Raw genomic sequence first — 24725 nt, forward strand, 5'->3', positions numbered from 1 at the left:
GTAGGGAGAAAATGGTTCACAGACAGGTTTCGTGAGACATCAGCTTTATTCCAGGCCCTTGCCAACAGGTGTGGCTTCTCTCATGACCTTTTACACTGGATATCATCAGCTCTGCATCCAGCCTCTTTCAGCCATCTCTCCTCCTGCTCCTTCTCCCTTGCTGCATCTCTCTCTATCCCCCAATTCATCCTCTTCCCAATTTCTCTCTGACCCTCAGGCAAAACTTTTTGTTACTCACCAAAGACCCCTCCGAGAAATGGACAGGTCTTATTAGCAGGTCAGGTTACACAGGAAGAATAGGAGATGGGCTAATCCCCACCCATCTACCCATCCATCCATCCTTCCACACACACACACACCCATCTCATCCACCCATTCATCCATCTATCTACCCATTCATCCACCCACCCACCCATCCATCCATCCATCCATCCATCCATCCATCCATCCATCCATCCATCCATCCATCCATCCATCCTGGGGACAACAGGACCCCGTCTACCACCATTCATACATGTTCTTCAGGTTCAGAATGGCAGCTGGAGCTCCAGCCTTCACATCTCCATTCTGGACAGTAGGAGGGGAAAAAGGAGAGAAGCCCAAAATGTTCCTTACTTGCTCTTCGCCGTCTTCCCAAAAATCCTGTTTCTTGGGCCCGGAGAGATAGCACAGCGGCGTTTGCCTTGCAAGCAGCCAATCCAGGACCTAAGGTGGTTGGTTCGAATCCCGGTGTCCCATATGGTCCCCCGTGCCTGCCAGGAGCTATTTCTGAGCAGACAGCCAGGAGTAACCCCTGAGCACCGCCGGGTGTGGCCCAAAGACCAAAAAAAAAAAAAAATCCTGTTTCTTGAACACATTGACAAGAATCCAGCCCATATGGCCATACTCATGGCAAGCGAGGCTGGAAGTGCTCCGAGCAGCTGCATTGACAAGCTGAAGTTTTGGGGGAGCCATAAACTGGAGGAGCCTCTGAGGGCCAAGTTGCCATCCAGGCCCTCCTTCCCTGCCCCTGCCACTTCCTCCAGAACCTCCTTTTCTGCTCCCAATCACTGCTTTTCTTGGGGCTTCACTTCTTCCCTCCTCACTTCAAGGACAGAGCAGTCATGTGCTGCTGCCTCAGTTTCCCCAGGACCATGATTCCCCCACCCTGCCCCCATCTGCCTAGCAACAGTTGCCACAGCTCCTGGAAAAGTGCCTTTGTCCTGGCACCTTCAGCATCACAGTGCTGGGGTCCTCCTGAGGCTCATCCAAACTCAGGGACCAGTGCTCGACTAGTTTCTGAGTCTGTGTTTAGCGAGATGTGGGCAGACTGTCTCCAAGGGCAGGGCTGGTGCTGCTTGTCTATTGTGGGGACCATGGGAGGAGGGGCCCGTAGTAGCCACCCCCCTCAATGCCTTTGCCCCTTGCAGCCCTACCGGATCTTCAACACGTGGCTGGGGGACCCAGCCAAGAACCTGTTGCTGGCCGAGGTCATCAACGTGATCAAGCGTGAGGACCTGCTGAACAACGCGGCACACGCAGGGAAGGCCCTGCTCACAGGGCTGCTGGATCTGCAGGTGCCCCCCAAACCCGGGAGATGGGCCCCCTGCGTTCAGCCCTGCATTCAGCACAGGGCTTGGTTGGATGAGAATAGCCAACAGTGCACCACATGGGAGATTTTCCCACCAAAAAAAAAAAGTTTCGGGGGACCAGATTAATAGGACAGTGGAAAGGGCACTTACCTTGCACGAGGCTGACCCAGGTTTGATCCCCAGCATCCCATAGGGTCCCCCTAGCCTGCCAGGATAATTTCTGACTGCAGAGCCAGAAGTAACTCCTGAGTGCTACTGAGTGTGGCCAAAAAACAGACAAAATGTTTCCAGAGGCCAGAACAATAAGAAAGCAGAAGGGCGCTTTCTTTGCATATGGTCAACGCAAGTTCCATCCCTGATACCCCATAGGGTTACCCAAACCCTACCAGGAGGAATCCTTGACTGTAGATTCAGGAGTAACCCTAGGAGTGACCCAAATAGTAATAATAATAATTATTTTGTAGGGTCATAAGAAGAGGACAGTGAGGGCACTTGCCCACCACACACTGACCCAGGTTCAATCTTTAGCACCCCGTAAGGTCCTCTGAGCCCTTCTAGGGGTGATTCCTGAGGGCAGAGCCAAGAGTAAGCCTCAAGCACTATGGGTGTGGCCCAAAACCAAATAATAATAATAATAATTTTTTTAGGGCCAGAGGATAGGACAGCAGGTAGGCACTTGCCTTGTACACAGCTGACCTGGATTCCATCCCTGGCTCCCCTTACGATCTCTAAACCTTGCTAGGAGTGATCTCTGAGCATAGAGTCAAGAGTCAGCCCTGTGCACCACGGAGTGTGACCCCCAAATCAAATCATCTTAATAATTTCTCTATAGAAGACATAGGATTAAGAGGCTCACATCTACCTACAGAGCAGGGACCAGGGCTGACCTGATGCTCACTGGCTCACTTTAGGGTCTGCTACTTTTTTACCCTTCCTTCTCAGAGTGGAAACTGAGGCACAAGCCACATTAGTAGCCCCCCAAGACTGCAGAAAGAGGCTGGGCTGGGGTTGGAAGCTAGCACACGGCACCCCGTGCATTCCCCTAACGTATGAGCGGGTAGGGGGTACTGAGCCTGTTTTGAGTCTGGTCCTCACTCCCCGTCACAGGCTCGGTATCCCCAGTTCATCAGCAGAGTTCGGGGCCGTGGCACTTTCTGCTCCTTCGACACCCCGGATGAGTCCATACGGAATAAGCTGATTTTAATAGCCAGAAACAAAGGTGAGGCAGCAGGGAGGGCCAGGGGAAAGGGGGACACCCCCTCGAATTGTGCCTGAAAATCTGTTTCTCCATGTGCTCATCCAACAAATCCTCCCCAAGGCACCCCTGGGAAAAAGCATTTTGCTTGGAGGGTGGGTGATGCCCAAATTCAATCCCCAACACCTCTCATACACACAGTTATCTGAGCAGGGAAGTGACTCCACCCCTGGCGACTGTTGGGGTCTTTGGGGGGAATCCCAGTTTAACTGCAAGAAGTGATATAGGAGACTTTTCTGGGGGCTGGAGAGGTAGTACAGGGGGTAGGGCTCTTGCTTTACAAGCAGCTGGCATAACTTGTGCCCTGGCATCCCATATGATCCGCTGAATGCAGTCAGGAGTGATTCCTAAGCCCAGAACCAAGAATGACCCCTGAGCACTTCTAGCCCCCCCCACAAAAAAAGCAAAGGGGATATGGAGTGTTGAGAACCCCAGACATGGTCCCCTGTCAAGGACCTCTTTAAAGTGAGTTGCCAAGAAGGAAGAAAAGGAAGATGGTCTTCAGGCATCAGGTCTGTGGGGAGAGAGTAGGGGACAGACCCAAGTCTGCTTTGGGGGAGTGGTAGGAAGAAGAGAGGCAGGGAGGGGACAGGGGGCTGGTGGCGGGGCTGGATGCTGGGGTATCATGGTGCCCTCTCAACCCTAACCACCCCTTTCGCCTGCAGGCGTGGTGTTGGGGGGCTGCGGGGACAAGTCCATCCGCTTCCGGCCCACTCTGGTCTTCAGGGACCACCATGCCCACCTGTTCCTCAACATCTTCAGCGACATCCTCGCCGAGTTCAAGTAAAGAAGCCACATTACACCACACCCCACGCCCCGATGGGGGGGGGGGCAGCCCCCCTCCTCTTCCACTGATTCCTTTGTCTAATTCATGTTCTCACTTCACGTATCCTCGGTGAATGCAGATTCGAAAGGGTTGCTCTCGAGGGGAGGGCGTGTTTTGGGGGGGCTGAGGCTGTTAGCTTCCTCTCCCCCAGAATTCAGCTTGGGTCCTGTCTGGATGACCCAAAAGGCCATGCAGGACCTAGTCAACGTCTAATTCCTCTTGGCCCCAGCACTTTCTTTGCAAGTCAGCCCAAGTCCTGACGTGGATGCCCCAGGTGCCTCTCGAGGGGCTGTGATCTTCGATAGAGAATGTAGGGTCCCTCCTCACTCTGGGCCATCAAACCTGCCCTCGCTCCTCCGCTCATTGCCTGGAGTCCAAACTCAGCCCCAAAAGGTGGGGAACAGGCCAGACATTGGAGGCAGGACCATGGGACAGTGAGGATCTTAGCACTGAAGCCCCCTTGCTTGGGGCGGGGGTCTCACCCCCACCCCAAGTCTGGAGTGCCTGGAAACTGTGAATCTCTCTTTGCTGAAGCTTTGCCCTATCCTGACTCCCACACCTTGTGCCCAGATTCTATCCCCTCCTTCTCCTTTGTTGTCACCATCTCAAGGGACCACAGCAACCTGGGGTGGGTGGGTAAACATGGGGACCCAGAGGAGGAGCCCCTAGGAGGAGCTGGAGTCAGGATCCTCACAGTGGCACATCCATTGGGGTTCTATCTTGGACCCTTCATGACTCCCTTCCCCTCTCCCCAGGGCTCTTTAAGCTTTGCTTCCTCCTCTGCACCTCCCTACCTCACCCTCTTCCTGCGGGAGGTGCATGGATGAAAGGGCCACAAGCAGGAGGAAAAAGAGAGCAAAACTAGGGGGGTAGTTGGCATCCTTGTCTTTGCCATTCCCAGGAGGGGGCGGAGGATAAACAGGCAGATGGTACTTGGCATTGGGACTATGGGGAGCCGGTCGGGGGTGAGGAGTGGCTCAGAAGCTCTGCAGTGGGCACTGGACTCTGCACAACCTGATCTAAGGGTGAAGGGCATATTTAGATAGTCCCTGAGGTCTGCTCAGCCCCATGGATGCCATTTCCTGTTCCTGTTGTCTGTGTCAAAGGGAGGCAGTCAGTTCAGCACGTGGGTCTTTCCATGCCAACTGGTCCTGGGACAGAGTGTCCCAGGGTAGGTTGGGGCTCCCAGAGCACCCATCTCACTGGTCTGTGGGTTTACAGACTTTAGCTGGTCACCTGTTTTCTGCCTCGAAGGCCATTTGCACTGCTGGCTGAAGGAGGGGGCCCTGTCTGTCTGTCTGCAAGACTCCCCCCCCCCATACCATCTACCCCTGTAGACATTCATTTCTGTGCACTGTTTCTTCATGAAATTTGTGTGGAACCCTCTTGGTTCCAAGGAGAAAGAAATTTTACATTTCTCATCTCTTGGGGGCTGCTTGACACAGCACCTGGGACCTAAGGAGGTGTCCTTCGGAGAAAAGGGTATGTGAGAAAGTTTTGTGAGATGCACAGTTCATCAAGCAGCTGGGGCCAGGAAGAGCATTGCAAAGAGAAAGCCCATTCGTGGGGCACCTGGAGACACCGGGTCTTGACAAGGCAGCAAAAGGCAAATTAACCTATGGTTGCCTTCTGGGGTGCCATATGCATTTTCCCCAAGAAACGTGACAGCAGGTGTAGACAGGATGGTGCTGGACATGGACAGGATCTTGGTTTTCTTGGATCAAGAATTGAAATTCTTTCCTCCTAAAATTCCTTGCAGACTCCTCATTCATCCCACACCCAGAGAAGGTACTTTTCAGTTAAAAAAAAATCATGTCTAAGCCATTTAGCAACACTTTGCTGTGGATTCAGGGCAGCATGAACCCCTAAAACATCCTCTCAGGGTCCAAAGGGGGTGCTGGGAGGTCAAGGAGAACTTGGGTTGGAGCGATAGCACAGCAGAGAGAGATTTTGCCTTGCAAGTTGCCAATCGGTTCAGTCAATCCCCAGCATTCCATACGATTCCTTGAGCCTGCCAGGAATTTCTGAGCAGAGAACCTCTAGCAACCCCAGAGTAATGTTGATGTAGGGAGAAAAAATACTCGGCTGAGCTCAAGATGCAGAAAAACTGGGAGATAGAGTCCAGGGTCTGGGGGCCCATCAGATGTTTCTGCAGCCTGTGGACAGTGGGGAAGTGATCTGTCCCCCCTGAGTAGCATTGAGTTAGTGTGAGTCTCGCCTGTCTTGTTCTCAGAAAAAACAAGGTCCAATAACAGTCTTTGCATAACCTCACTTTTATTATACTGTTTTTGTTTTTAACTAATTTTTACTGACACCTCAGTCACCATGCAAAATCATGCACAGCGCTAACAGACCCCCACCCCCCAACCTCGCTTCTCGTAGCCATGTGCTCCTGGTAGGAACCAGCGCTAGGGAGCTGCTGCCCCTCGCCCACACAGTGCTCGTTGCCAGTCTCTGTCCACAGTGCCCGTCACAGCCCAGGAAATAAACATGTCCCGATGCAACTGATTCATTTATGCACAGGTCCATGATGTCCATCAGTGTTTCCTGTGTTCATCTGTCTTCTTAAATTAAAACAGAATATTTATAACGGACACAGGGGAGCGCATGTGACTTTGTCGGAGGTGGGGGACTGAGTCATGGGAGAGGGTGTGAGATTTCCAGGAATCTCCTTCGGGCTGGGGAAGGGCAGGGAGGAAGGTCAGACCAGACTTCCAGGGACACTAGGATGCAATTGGAGCCAGAGTGGTGGCCCAAGTGGTAGGGCCTTTGCCTTGCATGCAGATTACCTAGGACAGACCTCGGTTCGTCCCTCCCAGTGCCCATATGGTCCCCGCCAAGAGCAATTTCTGAGCGCACAGCCAGGAAGTGACCCCTGAGTGTCACCAGGTGTGGCCCAAAAAGATATATAGATATAGATATATCCACCTTGTAAAGTGCATTGCCTCTAGGAAGTACCTTCCTGTCTGCTTCTGTTGTCCTGGTCCCGCAGACAGAGAAACCGAGGTGCAGAGAGCCCACGTGAATGGTCCAAGGTCCCAGCTCCTGATCTGGGGTGGACAGTCTGGCCCTGAGAATCTGCTTCCACCTCCCTGTACCCAACTGTCCTCACCCAGGGTCAGCAGGAACAAAACCTTGTCACAAGCAGCTTCCTGTACTCAGGAGCTGAGCACAACTCTCAAAACAATGAGAGTCTATTTCAGGCAAGGCCAAGTTTGCCTGCGTAGCTCCTGACTCCTTCCCCGAAGGCCTCACTCCTGGCACCATTTCAGCTCTAAATCATTTGGGCTGTAGGCACTTGGCTGGGGAAATGCACCATTAGGACTGTGGGCACTCACTCCAGCGGGACAGTTGTGGATAGATGGACTGACCCACCCGATTACCTCTCATCTGGTGTGTTTTAGAGCTAAAAGCCAGAGGATCCATACAAGGCCATACAGTTGGCAGGAACTTTGGGGATTCGCTCATCTTCAAGTCACACAAAGCAACAACATCCAGAAGCCCCTGGAGCTTGGTTATTGGTAAAAGTTGTCCCAGACTGGCCCCCACACCGAAGCTGGGGAGCCCAAGGTGGGCTGGGAATGGTGCACAGGAGCACAGCATAAGAAAAATTCTATTCAAGGGGCCAGAGTGGTGGTGCAAGTGGTAAGGCATCTGCCTTGCCCGCACTAGCCTAGGACAGAGCACGGTTTGATCCCCATATGGTCCCCCGAGCCAGGAGCAATTTCTGAGTGCATAGCCAGGAGTAACCCTAAGCGTTACTGGGTGTGACCCAAAAACCAAAAAAATTTTTTTTCTATTTAGGGGAGCTGTACAGAAGACCACAGCTGGGTTTGGTCTCCCCTGTAGAGCCCCTTCCCACAGATACTGAAACCGGATTTCTCAGTTTTTTTTTTGTTTGTTTGTTTTTGTTTTTTTTTTTTTGGTTTTTGGGCCACAACTGGCGTTGCTCAGGGGTTACTCCTGGCTGTCTGCTCATAAATAGCTCCTGGCAGCACGAGGGACCATATGAAACACCAGGATTCGAACCAACCACCTTTGGTCCTGGATCAGCTGCTTGCAAGGCAAACGCCGCTGTGCTATCTTTCTGGGCCCGGATTTCTCAGTTTTTAAGGGCCTGATGTCCTGCTGGTTATCCTGACCTCTGGACCATGTGACCCAAAAACTCTTTACAACCTTTACCAACAAAACATTCTCCAGCTGGGGCTGGAGCAATGGCACAGTGGTATGGCGTTTGCCTTGTAGATGACCAACACAGGACAGACCCCGGTTAAAATCCCAGCATCTTATATGGTCATCCCCCGAGCCTGCCAGGATCAACTTCTGAGTGCAGAGCTAGGAGTAACTACTGAACGTCACGTGATCGCCAGGTGTGACCTCAAAACAATTTTCTAGCTGGAAGAGTGATTTTGGTCCCAATACAGTGATGTAGGGGGTCAGGTCAGCCTGCAGCAACCATTCTGGTGTACCTGGAAATGCCTGCAAGACATACATGGCCTCCACCTGGGACCACAACCTCCCTGCCCTGAAGTGTCATCTGTTCTCTAGGCAGAGTAGTTTAATAATGTGCAAGGTTCCTGCTGCCTTTTTAGCCTGTTCTCAGGCTGCATATTATTCTCCAGGGTTGATTGGCTCCGAATACTGCATCCAACTGTAAGGTGTGAGGTCCGACTTACTTGACTGGCTAGTACCCATCTTCATAGCTAGTTTTGTTTCCCTTGGGACTGAATTGGGTGTGGGTGTGTTAGGGGTGTCTCCCAAACTCAAGAAATGCCAGAACCAGGGGCCAAAGAGATAGCAGAGCAGTAGTGCGTTTGCCTTGCATGCAGGACGGTGGTTTGAATCCCGGCATCCCATAATGTCCCCAAGCCTGCCAGGAGTGATTTCTGAGCATAGAGCCAGGAGTAACCACTGAGCGTGGTCGGGTGTGACCCACAAACCCACCCCCCTCAATAAAAGGAAGTGCCAGAACTGATCTGAGCAGTGCTGAGGTCCATAGTCCATGCCAGGCACTGCTCCAGTCTTTTGAGTTCTTTCCCAAATGGGACTGAATATTTGTTATACTTTGTTTTGGGGCCACACCTAGTGGCACTCAGAAATTACTCTTGGCAGTGCTTGGGACCATATGGAATACTGCAAATCAAACCTGGATCAACCCCGTGCAAAGCGAGTGCCCTCTCCACTGTCCTACTCCAATACTTCAAAAAAAAAAAAAAACCCACAATAATACTAGGATTCCTTTGGGCCACACACAGTGGTACTCGGGGGTTTACTCCTGATTCTGCACTCATGAATCACTCCTGATAGTACTCAGGGGACTCTAGTGGGTGCAGGGATCAAACTGAGTTGACTTTATGCAAAGCAGATGCCCTCCTCACTGTGTTACTACTCTGGCCCCTGTATTGTATTTATAATAGACATTGTATGTTTAAGTGCAAAAACAAAAACAAAAAAAAAACACAAGTGACTGTGGTGGAATCATCTCTACTGGGATTATAAACCAGGGGAGCTACTGTGGGCAATGCTGTCCCTTGGTAAGAGTGACAGACATAGGGCCCGGAGAGATAGCACAGCGGTGTTTGCCTTGCAAGCAGCCGATCCAGGACCAAAGGTGGTTGGTTCGAATCCCGGTGTCCCATATGGTCCCCCGTGCCTGCCAGGAGCTATTTCTGAGCAGACAGCCAGGAGTAACCCCTGAGCACTGCCGGGTGTGGCCCAAAAACCAAAAAAAAAAAAAAAAAAAGAGTGACAGACATAGAATCAATGGGACCATCATCCCTTCTGCACAGAGACCCAAGGGATGGAATCAGAAATTGGGGTCAAACGTGTTCAACTGCCTCTACATCCAGAGTTAGGTGCCAACCAACAGCAAACCAAAGGCCTCAGAGGTGGGGCAAACGTCTGACTCAGGTTTGATCCCCAGCATCCCATTGGGTACCCTGAACCTGCCAGGGGTGATTTCTGTGTATCCCAAAAGTAACCCCTGAGCAGGTACCACCACCACCCCCCCCCAATAAACGCAAAGGCCTCAAGGTTTGTTCTATATTCTGGCAGGTGGCTTGGGCTCAGAGGACGCCCCCTAAGGGCAGGGATAGTGTAGAGGGCACGGAGACTTCCTGCTCATTGGGACAAGTTTGTCTGAGACTCTGAGAAGGTTCTGGAATCAGGGCATCACTGAATTGTGAGGTCAAAGGTCAGGCCATGTGCATAGTTTGCTGTGCTATAATAAAGATCTCTAGTGTGGGTGTGTCCTAAAGCCAATACCTCACCCCCACCCCCACCCCACCCCACCCCCCACCCCCCCACCCCCCGGGAATCCCACACTCCCAAAATCTAGGCTGTGTTCTGTTCCTGTTTTCACTATTGCCTTTTTTTTTCTTTTTGAGATGTCATTCATTGCGAGTGAACAAAATATTTATTTTTTGAATTTGGGGGCCATGCCCAACAGTGGGTGGGAGTGACTCCTGTTCTCTGGGGGGAAGAACAGGAACCAAGCCTGAGTGGGATAGCATGTGTACCCCCATACTATCTCCTCAATCCTTATCCCGTCTACTACAGGCTCCCAGGGACACATGGGACGAGGTAGGGGGGACAACGACACACTCCAGAATGGTGCCAAGTCTGCAAAGCACCATATCCTTATGCTGATTCCCAGAGGGGCCCCAGGACCCCAAATAAGCTGGGTAGGGGGCTGAGAGGCTTCCCAGAACTTGTGACAGTTGGTCCCCCAGAAGCTGCTCCAACGTCACAGGAGCTGTTTGCATCTGGGGGCTCTTTCCTCCACCTAATTCTGACCTCCTACACCTCCACATCCACAATCCCCAAAATAAGGCTGCCAGGGCCGCAGTCAGTACTTCACTTCAGCTGCTCCAGGTTCCCAAAGACCCTGGCAAAGCGCTCCCGGTCGAGCACACGGCCATAACGCAGCAGCAGGTAGAAGGTCTGCTGGCCACTATATTGCTGGAGGCGCACAAACAGCTCTTGGGGCCGGTCCCGGCTCTCCGTCAGGGGCACCACGTCTGCCACGGGCCAGTAGGAGTCCTGGCGCCAGCCCCAGAAATTGAGGTGAGCCACCCTCAGAATGGTGCCCCTCTCGTTCACATACAGGATGCCCACCAGGCGCCGGAAGAAGTAACTCATCCAGCACAGCATTGCCAGAGCGAAGGTGGCGATCCCCCCTGCCAGGCATACGGAGCTGAGTGGCAAGAGGCCCTGGGAATACCAGTAGTAGCCGGGCGGCAAGGCCAGCAGGGTCAGCGCCGTCTGGGCCACCTTCAGCTGCGACAGGACCCCAAAGGCACGGATGGAATGGAGCCGGTAAATGGTGTGGAATTTCTCGGAGCCAGGGCCCGGCTGTCTTTCCTTCAAGGGAAGCGATGAGTTCTCCAACCATCTCTTGGAGTTCAGTCCAGCCGGGCCCAACAGTCTGAGAAGGGGTCCAGCCCGAGTCCTCATAGCAGGGGTCAGCAACCGGGGAACAGCCACCAGCAGGGCAGCCTAGTAGGGAGAGACAAGAAACCGAACTCAACCTCAATGTGTCCCTTTTTTTGTTTTGTTTTGTGTTTGTTTTCGGATCGCACTCAGCAAGACTCAGGGGGTTACTCCTGGCTCTTCAATCAGAAACTCCTTCTGGCAAGCCCGGGGGACATCATAGGATGTCAGAGTTTGAACCAGAGTTGGTAGCATGCAAGGTAAACGCCTGACCTGCTGTGCTATCACCTGAACCCTGCATCACACTTTTTATTTTTAGGCACACCTACAACCCTGAGAGGTGAAGGGAACTGATGAAAAACAGCAGGCAAGTGTCCCCAGCAAGGGATCATGGAGGGCAGATACAACTGCCCACTCTGACCACTGAGGGCACCAAGCGCAGAGAAAGATCCCCAGAGATACAAAACCCTGGGGGACTGCAGGGAGGTGACAATCACACTGGTCCCCTCAGTCCCAGAACCTCATATGGGTTCCAAATAGGGAGTCACAAACTTTCATTCCACCAACACAGCACAAGTGCACCAGTTCCTTCTCCCCAAGAATAGTATATGCCATGTCAGCTGAAAGTAGGGTGCTTTCTCCACTATGAAACGTGTTGTAGTGAAACTATCTTAACCCTGGCTTTGGAAAGAGGGAGGAACCCAGTGGTTCGAGAGATAGCACAGCAGAGAGAGCCTTTGCCTTGCACGCGACCAACCTAAGTTCGATCTCCATCATCCCGTGGGATCCCCCAAACACCGCCAAGGGCAATTCCTGATCGCAGAGCCAGGAATAACCCCCGAGCATCACCACCATCACCCCAATAAAAGGGGGGAAGGGGAGATTCAATACAGGCTGCATCAATCAGGGGTCTGTTTACTGTTTTAACTTGGGGGGGGGGGGAATTGCACCCTCCAGCAAATGCTCATGGGCTTCTCTGGGCTGTGTGAGTGGAGAGGGAGGCGCCGGGCGGTGCTCGGGGCCATCCTCTGAGATGTCGGGGCTCGAACACGGGTCCCCCGAATCCAAAACCATCTTCGTTCACCCCGGCCCGGGCTCTTCGCTGCAGAGACGAATACAGCCCGGGACACATTCGTGACTCCGCATATGACTTGGAGACAGATGATCCCTCATGGGAAGCCCACGTTCTAGCTGCCCTTCTCCCCTACCCAAAATGCTCAAGCGGCCACCGAAGCAGCCCTTACCATCGCCCTTACACCCGAAGTGGCCGGAAGTGACTCCCAAAGTCCCGCCTCCGGAAACTCCTAAGTGCGCATGCGTAGTATAACCCGCCGGGTTCAAGGCATCCTGGGATTTGTAGTTCCCCCAGCGAGAGGCGGGTATAGATCACAGGCTTCGTGTAGACGTGGTTTCCTATTTTCCCGACATGCCCCGCGGCTAGGCGGAAGTTCCGGACTACGACGGAGACCGGGAAAATGGCGGCGCCCAGTGGCAAGCTCTGCCTCTTCGACGTGGACGGGACCCTGACGGCCCCGCGGCAGGTAGGCGGCGCCCGGTGGGCTGACGGCGAGGTGCTGAGCGCCCTGCGGATCCCAGATCTGGGAAACGATCGTTCTTGGGGGGGGAAAATGGAGGGTCCACCTCCCCAGGCTGGGTTTGGATCCCCAAGAGTGACACCCCTGCCCCTTGACCCAGCTCCCTCTGGGCCTTCGAATGCCGGAGATTTGCACGCTCGCTCGCTGAAGTCGACCTTGGAGTCGGAAAGTGCAGCTTCTGGACTCCCCTTCAAACTCTTCGGTCTGGGACCGGAGAGATAGCATGGAGGCAGGGCGTTGGCCTTCCATGCAGAATGACAGTGGTTCGAATCCCGGCATCCCATATGGTGCCCCGAGCCTGCCAGGAGCGATTTCTGAGCGTAGAGCCAGAAGGAACCCCTGAACTCTGCCGGGTGTGACCCAAAAATCAAAAAAATATAAGAACTCCACGGCTTACTTCGTGCCTCCAACCCTCACTCTGCCCTATGGACTGTGCCCAATACCCTGGGGTGAGAGAGAATGAAGCAGGCCTCTAGCAAGATCTAGAAGCCAAGCTACGTGAGCTCCTGACACCAGCGAGGATGTACGCCTGGCCGAGGAACTGGGCCCCTAGTGTGGCATATGGTGCCCACTTGGTCGGAGGAGGAAAGAGAGAAGTCAGCTGAGGACCTTGCCTGCATGCAGGCCCCTGTGGGTGAAATCCTGTCGGTCTCATCTCATCACAAGCCCCTCTGCTCCAGTGTCTGCTCTGCAGGTGTTCCAGGAGCCCAGGATGGTTTGCTTGCTTGCACAGCCCACCTGCTGAGGAAGTCTGGTGGATTTTTTTTCCCCTGGAAACTCTTCTTAGGTCTTGATTTTGGCTGCCGAGTGCAAGCAATAAGTCAGTGGAGAACAGCCTTTGGGAAGATATAAGTGCTCTCCTTCCTGATCTGGCCTGCACAGAGATCGGTAGCTCTCTCTGAACTGGAGGTGGAATCCAGAGTCCCCCCCCCCCACACACACACACACGACTTTCACTTTGGACTGAACAATCATAGCAGGGGTGCGCTGCCGAATTCCATCCTACACATGTGGCACCACAGGCACCTGAACCTTTCAGATCCTCTGGTTCAGTTTGCCAGAGTCCCATTTTTTGACCCTAATTAATGTTCCCTAGTCCAGCCCACCCAGGGGTGTTCAGAGCATGGGAGTGGTTCAGCGCTCAGGTTAGCTGTAAAAGGCAAATAATTTGGGGGCTGAAGCGGTGGTGCGGGGGGGGGGGGGAGGGTGTTTGACTTTTGTGCAGCTGACTGGGGTTTGAACCCATTCCTTGATCCCTGCTAGAAGTAATTCCTAAAGTGCAGAGCCAGGAGTAAGACCTGCCCCCCCCAATAAAGGCAGATTTTGGGGGGTCATACCCAGCGGCACTCGGGTTACTCCTGGCTCTGCGCTCAGAAATCGCTACTGGCAGGCTTAGGGGACCATACGGGATGCCGGGAATTGAACCCAGGTCCATCCTTTGTTGGCTGCGTAAAAGGTAAATGCCCTACCTGCTGTGCTATCATTTCCAGCCCCAGGCAAATATTTTTTGTCTTCACAAGATCTGTAGCAGGAGCCAGAGGCCAAACGTAGATACAGACCAGCACCTTACAGTAGACATTGATTGATTGATTGATTGATTGATTGGTTTTTGGTCCACAGCCAGGGTGCTCAGGGCTTACTCCTGGCTCTGTGCCCAGGGTTCATTCCTGGCAGTGCGAAGGGGATTGGTTTCTGGTCCGCACCCAGGGTTGCTCTGGGCTTATACCCGACTCTGTTCAGGAATCACTCCTGGCGGTGCTCAGGGGACTGTATGGCGTGCCAGGGATCAAACCCAAGTTGAACACATGCAAAACAAGTACCCTACTTGTTATACAATCACAAAGGCCCCCAAACCTTTATATATTACAAATACAAACAGCTCTGTTTGCCTCATTGGCTGTGATGTAAAGGATGGTTTACATTCTGCAACCTTTGTGTACCTGGGGTTGTACTTGTATATGGATCTGCTCTGCCTTTCTCTCACTTTTTTTTTTTCCCTTTTGGTTTTTGGGCCACACTCTGTGGCACTCAGGTTACTCCTGGCTCTGCACTCAGAAATTGCTCCTGGCAGACAGCTCAGGGAACCATATGGGATGCCAGGGATGAAACCTGGGTTGATTGCATGCAAACCAAACGTTCTACTGCTGTGCTATCACTTCAGCCCCCTGGAGGCTGGAGAGATAGCATGGAGGTAGAGTGTTTGGTGGTTTGAATCCCGGCATCCCATATGGTCCCTTGAACCTGCCAGGAATGATTTCTGAGCATAGAACCAGGAGTAACCCCTGAGCGCTGCCGGGTGTGACCCAAAAACCAAAAAAACAAACAACAAACTCCAGCCCCCTTTCTCTTGCTTTCATTCAAGCTTAGACAGCTGTGATTACAGTTTTAAATCTTTATGGAGAGAGGGTCCATGCAGTGCCAGGGATCGAACAGTCGCAGTGCCTAAGTTGCAGCCCTGTGAGCCCTGTGATACAATTCTCTGGGCTCTGTTCTCAAGGATAACTTGGGACATCACCACCATCTCAGCAGATCTGATCTGAGGCCTTTCACTTGAAAGTAGAAGCTGTTTGGTTGTTGTACGTGGACATTTAGATAATTGTCTTTTGGGGCTTCTCTGCTCAGGAGTCACTCCTAGAAGTTCTGGGAGCACCATGTAGTTCCAGACATTAAGCCTGGGCCTGGGGGGGGGGGACCATATGGGACGCTGGGGGATCGAACCGCGGTCCTTCTTGGCTGGCGCTTGCAAGGCAGACACACCTTACTTCTAGCACCACCTCTCTGGCCCCTTGCTCCAATCTTTTGAACTATCTCCTGGACCCAGCTCCAGGAAGTTGTTTCTGGCTCCCACAAGGAAGTAGGAGGCAGAAACAGCAAGTGTACAGTAAAAGCAAAGAAATAATGTTATGGGGCCAGAGCAATAGCACAGCAGAGAGGGCATTTGCTTGGCATGTGGCTGACCTGGATTTGATCCCAACATCCCTTATGGCTTCCTGAGCACTGCAGTGTAGGACCCTCCAATAGAAAAGGAAATAAAAGATAAAAGATTTGAACAGTGATCACAAATAATCAGTGCATTGGAAATAAAGACCCACAACTGAAAAGGACATTGCTTCTGGGTGCTGGGTGCTCTCAGTAAAAAATAAAAATTTGTTCCAGCAACAGATCTGTCCAGCCTTTCCCTTTCTCTTCAGACGCCTCCTCTTCAAGAAAACATTGAGGAACGCAGGACAATCAGGAAGTAGAAAAACAGGCCTGTCTTATCCTGCTCAAACAGGATATGACCCCAACAGGAGAATTCCAGAGTGGAGTCCAGAGCTTTGAATGGCTTGTCTTTTAAGGAGAATTTGGTAGCGGGACTTTTCTTGAGAAATGCCATTGCTAGGTGCCAGAGAGCTAGTTATTACAGGATTCAGTCCCCCAGCACTGCCTGTGGTCCCCTCCCTAGTACCCCCAAAGAGTGATGATCCCTGAGTTAGAGGCAGGAGGAGTAAGCCCTGAACACTGCTGGATGTGGCCTTAAAACAAAACAATCCGGGGCCGGTCGGTGGCGCTAGAGGTAAGGTGCCTGCCTTGCCTGCGCTAGCCTTGGATGGACCGCTGGCGTCCCATATGGTCCCTCCAAGCCAGGAGCGACTTCTGAGTGCATAGCCAGGAGTAACACCTGAGCGTCACCGGGTGTGGCCCAAAAACCAAAAAAAAAAAAAAAACCAACCCCTTCTGTAAATGTTGCTGATGAGGTCAAAAAATTCAAAACCATCTACAAGCCACTTGTGGGGGAGATAGAACTCTTATTTTTGATGAGAGTGGGATATTTTAGGTTAGGGACAAGTAGGGTGTGAACTCTGTGTTTATGGGAAAGCAGGGTATGCTGTTTATGAGAAAGCAAGGTGTGTTCTCTGTTTATCTACACTTCAAAACAAACAAAATTAATAGACACAGTGTAATCGCACCTAAGAAAAAAAACATCAGTTGGGCCAGTGAGGAGGGCACTGTTTTTGCACATGGCAGACCCGAGTTTGATCCCCAGCACCCTATAGTTCTCAAGCACTGCCAGGCCTGATTCCTGCTTGCAGAATCAGGAGCAGTGGTCCTCAAGCTACAGCCTGTGGGCCATATATTGTATTTGCTCCCGTTCTGTTTCTTCACTTCAAAATAAGATATATGCAGTGTGCATAGAAATTTGTTCATAATTTTGTTTTTACTATAGTCTGGCCTCCAACAGTCTGAGGGACTGTGAACTGGACCCCTGTTTAAAAAGTTTGGGGGCCGGAGAGATAGCACAGTGATAAGGTGTTTGCCTTAGACGCAGAAGGATGGTGGTTCAAATTCCGACATCCCATATGGTCCCCCGAGCCTGCCAGGAGCAATTTCTGAGCATAGAGCCAGGAGTAACCCCTGAGTGCTGCTGGGTGTGACCCAAAAACTAAAAAAGAAATAAAATAAAATTTGAGGACCTCTGGTCAGGAGGAACCCCTGAACACTACTAGGTGTGGCCCCAAAATAAAGCCCACAAATGATCAGCTCCCTAATGTTTGGGGTGGGGCAGGTCAAACTCTGCAGGCAAAGTCTATACTCCAGTCTCCCTTGGGCCCCTGATATTCTCCTAGGGTCCTAGTGCAGGGCCTAGCTTTCTCCCCGTGCCTCCCAGGGGTGATTTCTGAGCACAGAACCAGGAGTAACCCCTGAATGCTGCCAGGTGTGACCCAAAAACCAAAAAAAAAAAAAAAAAACCCCAAAACAAAAAAAAAAACAGACAGCAAATTGCAGCACTTTTGCAGGCCATGTGGCCTGTCACGAGGATTCCTTTGCCACTGCAGACCCCAGATAAGGTTCCGGGATGTGACCCAAGACTCAGGCATGCCTTGCATGCCTGAGGCTTGGGTAAGATTAGGGAATTGGCCTTGCTTTATAGGAGCCAGAGACCCGTACCTACTGGTTACTATCGGTGCTATGTGAGTGACTTAATTGTTCCCAAATGTTTTCCTGGAAGTGACTTTAAAAACATTTTATCTCAACTCGAAATATTTATAATATTACAGTAATTGTAACAACAGTATTATATTTTGACCTCAATTCCAAGCCTTGATTTCTTTCACTGTTCTATTTTTCTGGGACAGTTCATAAAATGTTCCTTGTAGGAAACCAGAGAGATACAGCGGGGAGGGTTTTGCTTTGCAAGCATTCAACTTGGGTTTGACCCCCAGCATCCCTTATGATCCTCCAAGCCCACCAGGAGTAATTCCTGAGCACTATCACGTGTGTCTCCCACCCCCACAAAAAAAATCCAGAATTCCTTTTCATTATCAGCACAGTATAATGGGAAATGGCTGATTTTGCACATGCTGAGGGGCTGTCCTTACTTCCCATCCATGACTCTGGTGCCCCTGGTAATGAAAGGTGGCACTGTAGGTGGCCAGTGGCCCCTATAGTGCTCTTCTCTCCTCTGAGCACTGAGGCTGGAAGTGGAAAGCCATGTCTGTTACATTTTCAGAATTTTGCCATCAGCGGCCTCTTCCTCACTCTCTCCCAGTCTGATCTCAGGTCTCAGTGGCCATGGGGACTCGTTTTGTTTTTGTTTTTGGGTTACACCCAGCAGTGCTCAGGGGTTACTCCTGGTTATCTACTCAGAATCACTCCTGGCAGGCAAGGGGGACCATATGGGATGCCGGGATTCGAACCAATCACCTTAGGTCCTGGATTGGCTACTTGCAAGGCAAACACTGCTGTGCTATCTCTCCAGCCCCGGGGACTCATTTTCGAAGCCTTTGTGACTTCAAAAAAGTTCCCAGCACAGGAGGAAATTTGGTCAGTAGGTCAAGATCACCAGAGATGATTAGAAAGAGCCACACTGCTGAGAAACGCCAGCAATTTCGAAACTGCTTTATTCTAAAAAATGAATGTTTAGGGCCAGAGCAATAACACATTGGCTTGCGGCCAACCGGGGTTCGATCCCCAACATCCCATGGGTCCCCTGAGCACTGCCAGGAGTGATTTCTGGTTGCAAAGCCAGGAGTGAGTCCTCAGCTGGATAGAGCTAGAGTGACAGTACTGGGGGTAAAGTCTTTGCCTTGCACACAGCTGATCTGAGTACAGTCCCCAGCACCCCACCTTTTGGTCCCTGAGCCCTACTGAAGTGATTCCTGAGTGTTGAACTAGGAGTAATCCCTGAGCAAGGCCAGACCACCCCCCCTCCACACACACTGCCTTTTGTTCAGGATACTGTCTAGAGGTACAGCGGGTCATGAGGTTACAGCCAGCACTCAGAGCTACCCCTTGTCACAGCAAGAAGGACCAAGAACTCAGACATTTATAGACCAAAAAAAAAAGCTCTCTATGGAGTCTTATGTTTGCATTTGTTTGTTTTGGGCCACACCCAATGACGCTCAGGGGTTACTCCTGGCTGTGCACTCAGAATTTGCTCCTGGCTTGGGGGGACCATATGGGATGCCAGGGGATCGAACCACGGTCCGTCCTAGGTCAGCCGTGTGCAAGGCAAATGCCCTACCACTGCACCACTCCCTATATTTGCAATTTTTATTTCTGGACTGTGTGATGATTCTATGACTACCACAGAAATTACGAAAACTTAAGAGGGACTTTTTTTTCCCCATCTGGCTTGATTTCCTATGTGAGTATCTCTTCTTCTGAGCCGGTTCCTTCTTGCACTGGTGCAGGGTTTGGGATCTGTCAAATGTCATGGAATTCACTGTTTCCCGGACAGTTTTCTTATTTTGCTTTCCCATGATTACGGGGGGCGGCCTCTGAACCGCCTGTCTAACCTCCTTCCTTTCAAAACACAGAGTAGCCTTTGAAGGATGTAGAATCGGCCTGAATGCACACGGGTGGTGGGTTCAGTGCTGGAAAAGCAAACGGTGACATTGACTCTGAGGACAGACATGTCCCCTGGCTTTCCAGAAAAGATCTCCCATGTGTTTTTTAGCAGAAAAGAACTGTCAGCACAGTATTTCTCTGGGTTTTGTTTGTTTGGATTAGGGAGGCCACACCCAGCAGTGCTCAGGGCTTACTGGGGGCTCTGTGCCTGGCAGGCCCTGGGGGCCCTATGGAGTGCAGGGGGCAGGGGGTTGGCTGTGTGCAAAGCAAGTGCCCTACCTACCCTCTGTACCATTGATCTGACCCTGGATTTTCTTTTTGTTTTGTTTTGTTTTGTTTTCATTTTTGGGTCACAGCTGGCAACACTCTAATCCTGGCTCCCAGAGATCGCTCCCGGCAGGCTCAGGGGACCAATTGGGATGCCAGGATTTGAACCATTGTCCTTCTGCATGCAAGGCAAATGCCCTACCTCCATGCTATCTGCCTGGCCCTAACCCTGGGTTTTCTTGTTTAAAAAAATGCGGGTGGATGGGGCCGGAGAGATAGCATGGAGGTAAGGCGTTTGCCTTTCATGCAGGAGGTCATCGGTTCGAATCCCAGCGTTCCATATGGTCCCCCGTGCCTGCCAGGAGCAATTTCTGAACCTGGAGCCAGGAATAACCCCTGAGCACTGCCGGGTGTGACCTAAAAACCACACACACACAAAAAAATGTGGGTAGTGGTGGGGCCAGAGGGTAGCATGGAGGTATGGCGTTTGCCTTTCATGCAGAAGGTCATTGGTTCGAATCCCGGCATCCCATATGGTCCCGAGTGCTGCTGGGTGTGACCCCCCAAAAAATGTGGGGCTGGAGAGATAGCACAGCGGTAGGGCATTTGCCTTGCATGTACTAACCTAGGATAGACTGTAGTTTCGAGCCCCTGGAGTCCTACATGGTCCCCCAGGAGTGATTTCTGAGCGCATAGCCAGGAGTAACCCAAGTGTCACCGGTGTGGCCCAAAAACAAAAAAAAAATTTTTTTTTCAATGTGATGTCCCGGGGCCTGCGAGGTGGTGTTAGAGATAAGGTGTCAGCCTTGCAAATGCTAGCCAAGGAAGGACCGTAGTTCGATCCCCCAGCATCCCATATGGTCCCCCCAAGCCAGGGGCAATTTCTGAGCGCTAGCCAGAAGTAACCCCTGAGCATCAAACGGGTGTGGCCTGAAAAAAAAAACAAAAAAAAACAACAAAAAAATGTGATGTCCCAAAATGACAGCGCCATTCCCTGTATTCTGCCTGGGCTGCGTGTATGACTGTTGTGGAGGAGAGAGAGCGAGGCTTGTCCTTCTCCACTGCCTCACCTCGTCACTCTGATTTTCCTTCTTCGAATGTAGAAAATCACCCAAGAAATGGATGACTTTCTCCAAAGGTTGAGGCAGAAGATCAAAATTGGAGTTGTGGGCGGCTCGGACTTTGAAAAAATGCAGGAACAGCTGGGAAATGATGGTGAGGTCAGAGGTCTCTCCACTGGGTGAGGGATGTGCTCTTAGGGGTCCAAGACCTGGACAGAATGTGGAGGGTCTGTCTTGGCCTGCAGCTCTTGGCAGACTGTCCTCAGGGACCTTCTAGCCTGGCTTCAGGGATGACGGGGTGCCAGGCATCGAACCCAAGTGCTGTTAGGTGTGATCCCTGGCAAGTTGGAACTCACCATGTTTTTCTCTTGTGCTTATAGTGGTTGAGAAATATGATTACGTGTTTCCAGAAAATGGCTTGGTAGCATACAAAGATGGGAAGCTCTTAAGTAAACAGGTAGGTTCCCAACTTTCCACATGATCCTGTACTGCTCAGTGTTTTTCTAGGGTGCTGACTACCTCCCTGCAAGAAAGTGAGCACTCAGTTTGGAGTCTTCCCATTTGCTTGTCGTCTGTGTGATAGGCAGGTATCAGATCAGTGTCCCTGTTTCTGTGGACACACAATCTAATGTCTCTGCTAAGGCAGGTGCACAGCTTGGGTAAGTCAGAGCAGGGCAGGACAGACTGCCCCCTTACCTGAGCCCTTTAAGAGAGGCCTCTGCAGCTGTCCTAAGGGAAGAGCCATGCCTAGCAGCCTAAATGGAACAAGACATTTTCTCTTCATTGCCGGTAGATACCTTAATTGAATGAAAGTGGCTTCAAGATGTCTAGAAACTCTAAAAGATAACGACTACAAGATTCTTGAGTGGCCAAGCGAAGAATGCTTTTGAGGATGGCTTTATGCTTAGCTCTGCTGGTTCCTAGCAGAGAGGAGAGAGAAGGGAGGGAATGAGGAAGGGCTGAAGGAAGAAAGGGGGGGAGGAGGAAGGAAAGAATGGAAGAGGGACAGGGCAGAGAGATAGTGTAGCAGTAGGGCATTTGCCTTGCATGCGGACAATCCTGGCATCCCATGTGGTCCCCGAGCCTGCCAGGAGCTATTTCTGAGCGCAGAGCCAGGAGTAATCCTGAGAGCTGCCGGGTGTGGCCCCAAAACAAAACAAAACAGAAAAGAATGGAGGAGGGATAGGAGGAAGGGAAGCAGGAAGGAAGTCAAGCAGGGAAGGCCCGATGTAGAGGTAAGGTGTCAGCCTTGCAAACGCTAGCCAAGGAAGGACCTGTCTGTAGCCCATTTAACCAGGAAGTAACCAGTAACTCCCACCTTCCCACTATCTAGAGCATCCAAGATCACCTTGGGGAATCCCTAATCCAGGACTTGATCAACTTCTGTCTGAGCTACATAGCAAAGATCAAACTCCCCAAAAAAAGGTGAGTCTTGCTGGAGCAGAGAGATGTGCCCCAGGGTGCTATAGAAGAGTGTGGCTGCCAGATGGCAGGGCTTATTTCAGGAGAACCGCAGTGGGAGGGTGGATGAGGGCACCAATGGGGAACGGGTGGGGAACCCCACACCAGTCGTGCATCCCTGGACCCTGCTTGCCCCCCACGCAGGGGCACATTCATAGAGTTCCGCAACGGGATGTTGAATGTGTCTCCAATCGGGAGGAGCTGCAGCCAGGACGAGCGGATTGAGTTCTCGGAGCTGGACAAGGTGCGACCCCCAAAGGGATTGGGGGGGGGGGTGGGAAACCGGCCTCCTCGGCGGCCAGGGGGACTCCAGCCAGAGTCATGTTGTTTCCTCTGCTCAGAAAGAAAATATCCGGCAGAAATTTGTGGAGGAACTGCGAAAAGAGTTTGCTGACAAGGACATCACCTTCTCCATAGGTAGGTGCCCCCCCCCATGCCATTCAGAGGGGGCTGTTGTGGTCGGAAGAGCAGGGGGAGCACAACACACTAGCCCCACTAACCTGGTTCCAAAGCAGGTCCCCAGAACTCTCCTGCTCAAACTAAGCATCTGGGCTTTAGTTTTGCGAGGAGCAGCGCAGATATTTTGTCTTCATCTGGGCTGCTCCCCGCTCTGTTTGTGGGGTACCATGGTGCTGGGAATCACCCAAAGTCAGGCATGGGCAAGGCACAGCCTGATTTTTGTGCCCCTGCTCGAAAGCAGCCTCTTATCCCTTGAACCCGGGGCGGTCCCGGGAAAGGGAAAGGAAAGGAGGGAAGAGACGGGAGGGTTCCCGAGGCCACTGGAATGGCCCCTGGCCCTGCTGTGGTGCAGTTGTTGCCCGTGATCGACATGCTAGTCACCTTTCCGTGTTTGTCTCTGCCGTCCCCACCCCTCACTCTGCAGGTGGTCAGATCAGCATCGACATTTTTCCCAAGGGCTGGGACAAGCGCTATTGCCTGGGTCATGTGGAGAAGGATGGCTACGACACCATTTATTTCTTTGGAGACAAAACCATGCCCGTAAGTGAGGGGGGATCACTGGGATGCACGGTCCTGCCTTGCAGGGGTGACAAAAGTAGAGGTGGTGCCTCAGACTGGCAGCTGAAACTCTGGAGGGTCTGAGGAGGTCCTTGGGAGGTGAGAGGGACAGTACATTCCAACCCAGGGACTAAATTCCACTGGGGAGCAGAGCAGTGTCGGGGTCAACGGGCAACACGGGGGCTTCAGGGCCCGAAGAAGGTAAAGAGGGGCCACCATTGAAGGCCAGAGCGGTTCAACCACAGGGCTCACTTTTTAGCTCACTATTTAGCTGCAGCCTGTGATTGCTTTGAGCCCGACTTTCCCTGTGTGGCTGAGGGGTGACCCATACCCCGGGCCCAGGGAATGCAGAGCACTTGCCCGTGGCTGTGAGGTTTGGGGTGGTTCCCAGACATGTGGTTCAGAGGGTGGCACTATTCACTTGCCTCCTTTGCAGGGCGGGAATGACTATGAGATCTTCTCGGACCCCAGGACCGTGGGGTACACAGTGTCGGCACCTGAGGACACGCACAGGATCTGTGAGGGCCTCTTCTGAGGGGATTCCCCCCCACCTGCCACCCGTGGCTGTGGCTCTGGCTCTGGCTCCGGCCCCAGGAACTGCACTTTGCTGCCCTGCAGGTCCCCTCAGACCCTCGAGGACACAGGGAACAGGCTGCTCCAGAACTCAGTTTCCCCAACGGTTCACAGAACACGGTTCTGGCTCAGGCAGGACCTGCACACAGCAGGGCCCTGCCAGTTGCCACTCTCTCTGACAAACGGTCACCCCAAAAACTGCCACTGGGCCCACGGCTCCCCAAGGACATGGCTGGCCTGACTCACTGCAAAGTGCCCAATCGTCCCTAAGGCCAAAGCAGTACATTAAAGGGACCTAATTTTCCTCGCCTCCGCCTGTTGCTTTGGTTGGCCGGGGTGGGCTCCCCTCATCTTTGGGCCCCTAGATCTGGGCCCCTCAGGCACTGCTGTCTGCCGAAAACACAGGTGCCGGCCTCTCTGGCTTTCAGTCTCCTGCACTCTGACAGTTGGTGGGCCCCACCATGCCCGAGATGGTACAGGCCCCCCTCCCCCAACTTCTCCTCAGCAGTCCCCACAGGCCTGCAGGTACAGTATCACAGAGTACAGCATCACGGGACAGGAGCCAGTGCTGGGGTCTACCTCCCACTCCACAGATGGTTCCGAGCCCCACAGTGCAGGCCTAGAAACTATTCTGATTTGGGGAGAGGATTTTAGGCCACACCTGATTGTATTCAGGGCTTACTCCTGGCTCTTTGCTTATGGATCACTCCTGGTGGTGCTCAGGGGACCATAAAGGGTGCCAGGGATCAGCCTTATGCAAGGCAAAGAAAGCCCTACTCTCTCCGGAGGGGAACTGAAGTTGGGCTCAAGGTCATTCACCCTTCAAGGCCCCAGCAG

The 24725-nt window shown here is 52.3% G+C and overlaps 4 protein-coding genes across 6 annotated transcripts in view; 2 read left to right on the forward strand and 2 right to left on the reverse strand.

Moving 5' to 3' along the window:
* ABAT (4-aminobutyrate aminotransferase) overlaps window positions 1-3715 on the forward strand; it is a 57259-nt gene extending 53544 nt beyond the window's left edge. For both annotated transcript variants that reach the window (XM_049768470.1, XM_049768471.1), the window contains exons 14-16: window positions 1410-1556; window positions 2679-2790; window positions 3492-3715. In XM_049768470.1, coding sequence (XP_049624427.1) covers window positions 1410-1556; window positions 2679-2790; window positions 3492-3613 — 381 coding nt within the window. In that variant the 3' untranslated portion in view covers window positions 3614-3715. The remainder of the gene's footprint in view (window positions 1-1409; window positions 1557-2678; window positions 2791-3491) is intronic.
* CARHSP1 (calcium regulated heat stable protein 1) overlaps window positions 1-24725 on the reverse strand; it is a 1067514-nt gene that overhangs the window by 1032945 nt on the left and 9844 nt on the right. The gene's annotated exons all lie outside the window — the stretch shown is intronic.
* On the reverse strand, window positions 10383-12215 carry TMEM186 (transmembrane protein 186). Its single transcript, XM_049768880.1, has 2 exons — window positions 12168-12215; window positions 10383-11149 (listed from the first exon to the last, which is right to left on the reverse strand). Exons 1-2 carry the CDS (start codon window positions 12213-12215, stop codon window positions 10508-10510), a joined length of 690 nt encoding a protein of 229 aa, XP_049624837.1. The 3' UTR covers window positions 10383-10507.
* On the forward strand, window positions 12559-23865 carry PMM2 (phosphomannomutase 2). The gene is made up of 8 exons (XM_049768513.1): window positions 12559-12624; window positions 20880-20991; window positions 21218-21294; window positions 22171-22262; window positions 22443-22542; window positions 22640-22715; window positions 23182-23297; window positions 23752-23865. The coding sequence occupies exons 1-8, from the start codon at window positions 12559-12561 to the stop codon at window positions 23848-23850; spliced, it is 738 nt and encodes a 245-aa protein (XP_049624470.1). The 3' UTR covers window positions 23851-23865.

Source organism: Suncus etruscus, chromosome 2 (genome assembly GCF_024139225.1).
Source record: "Suncus etruscus isolate mSunEtr1 chromosome 2, mSunEtr1.pri.cur, whole genome shotgun sequence".
In the NCBI taxonomy this organism is placed as follows: Eukaryota; Metazoa; Chordata; class Mammalia; order Eulipotyphla; family Soricidae; genus Suncus; species Suncus etruscus.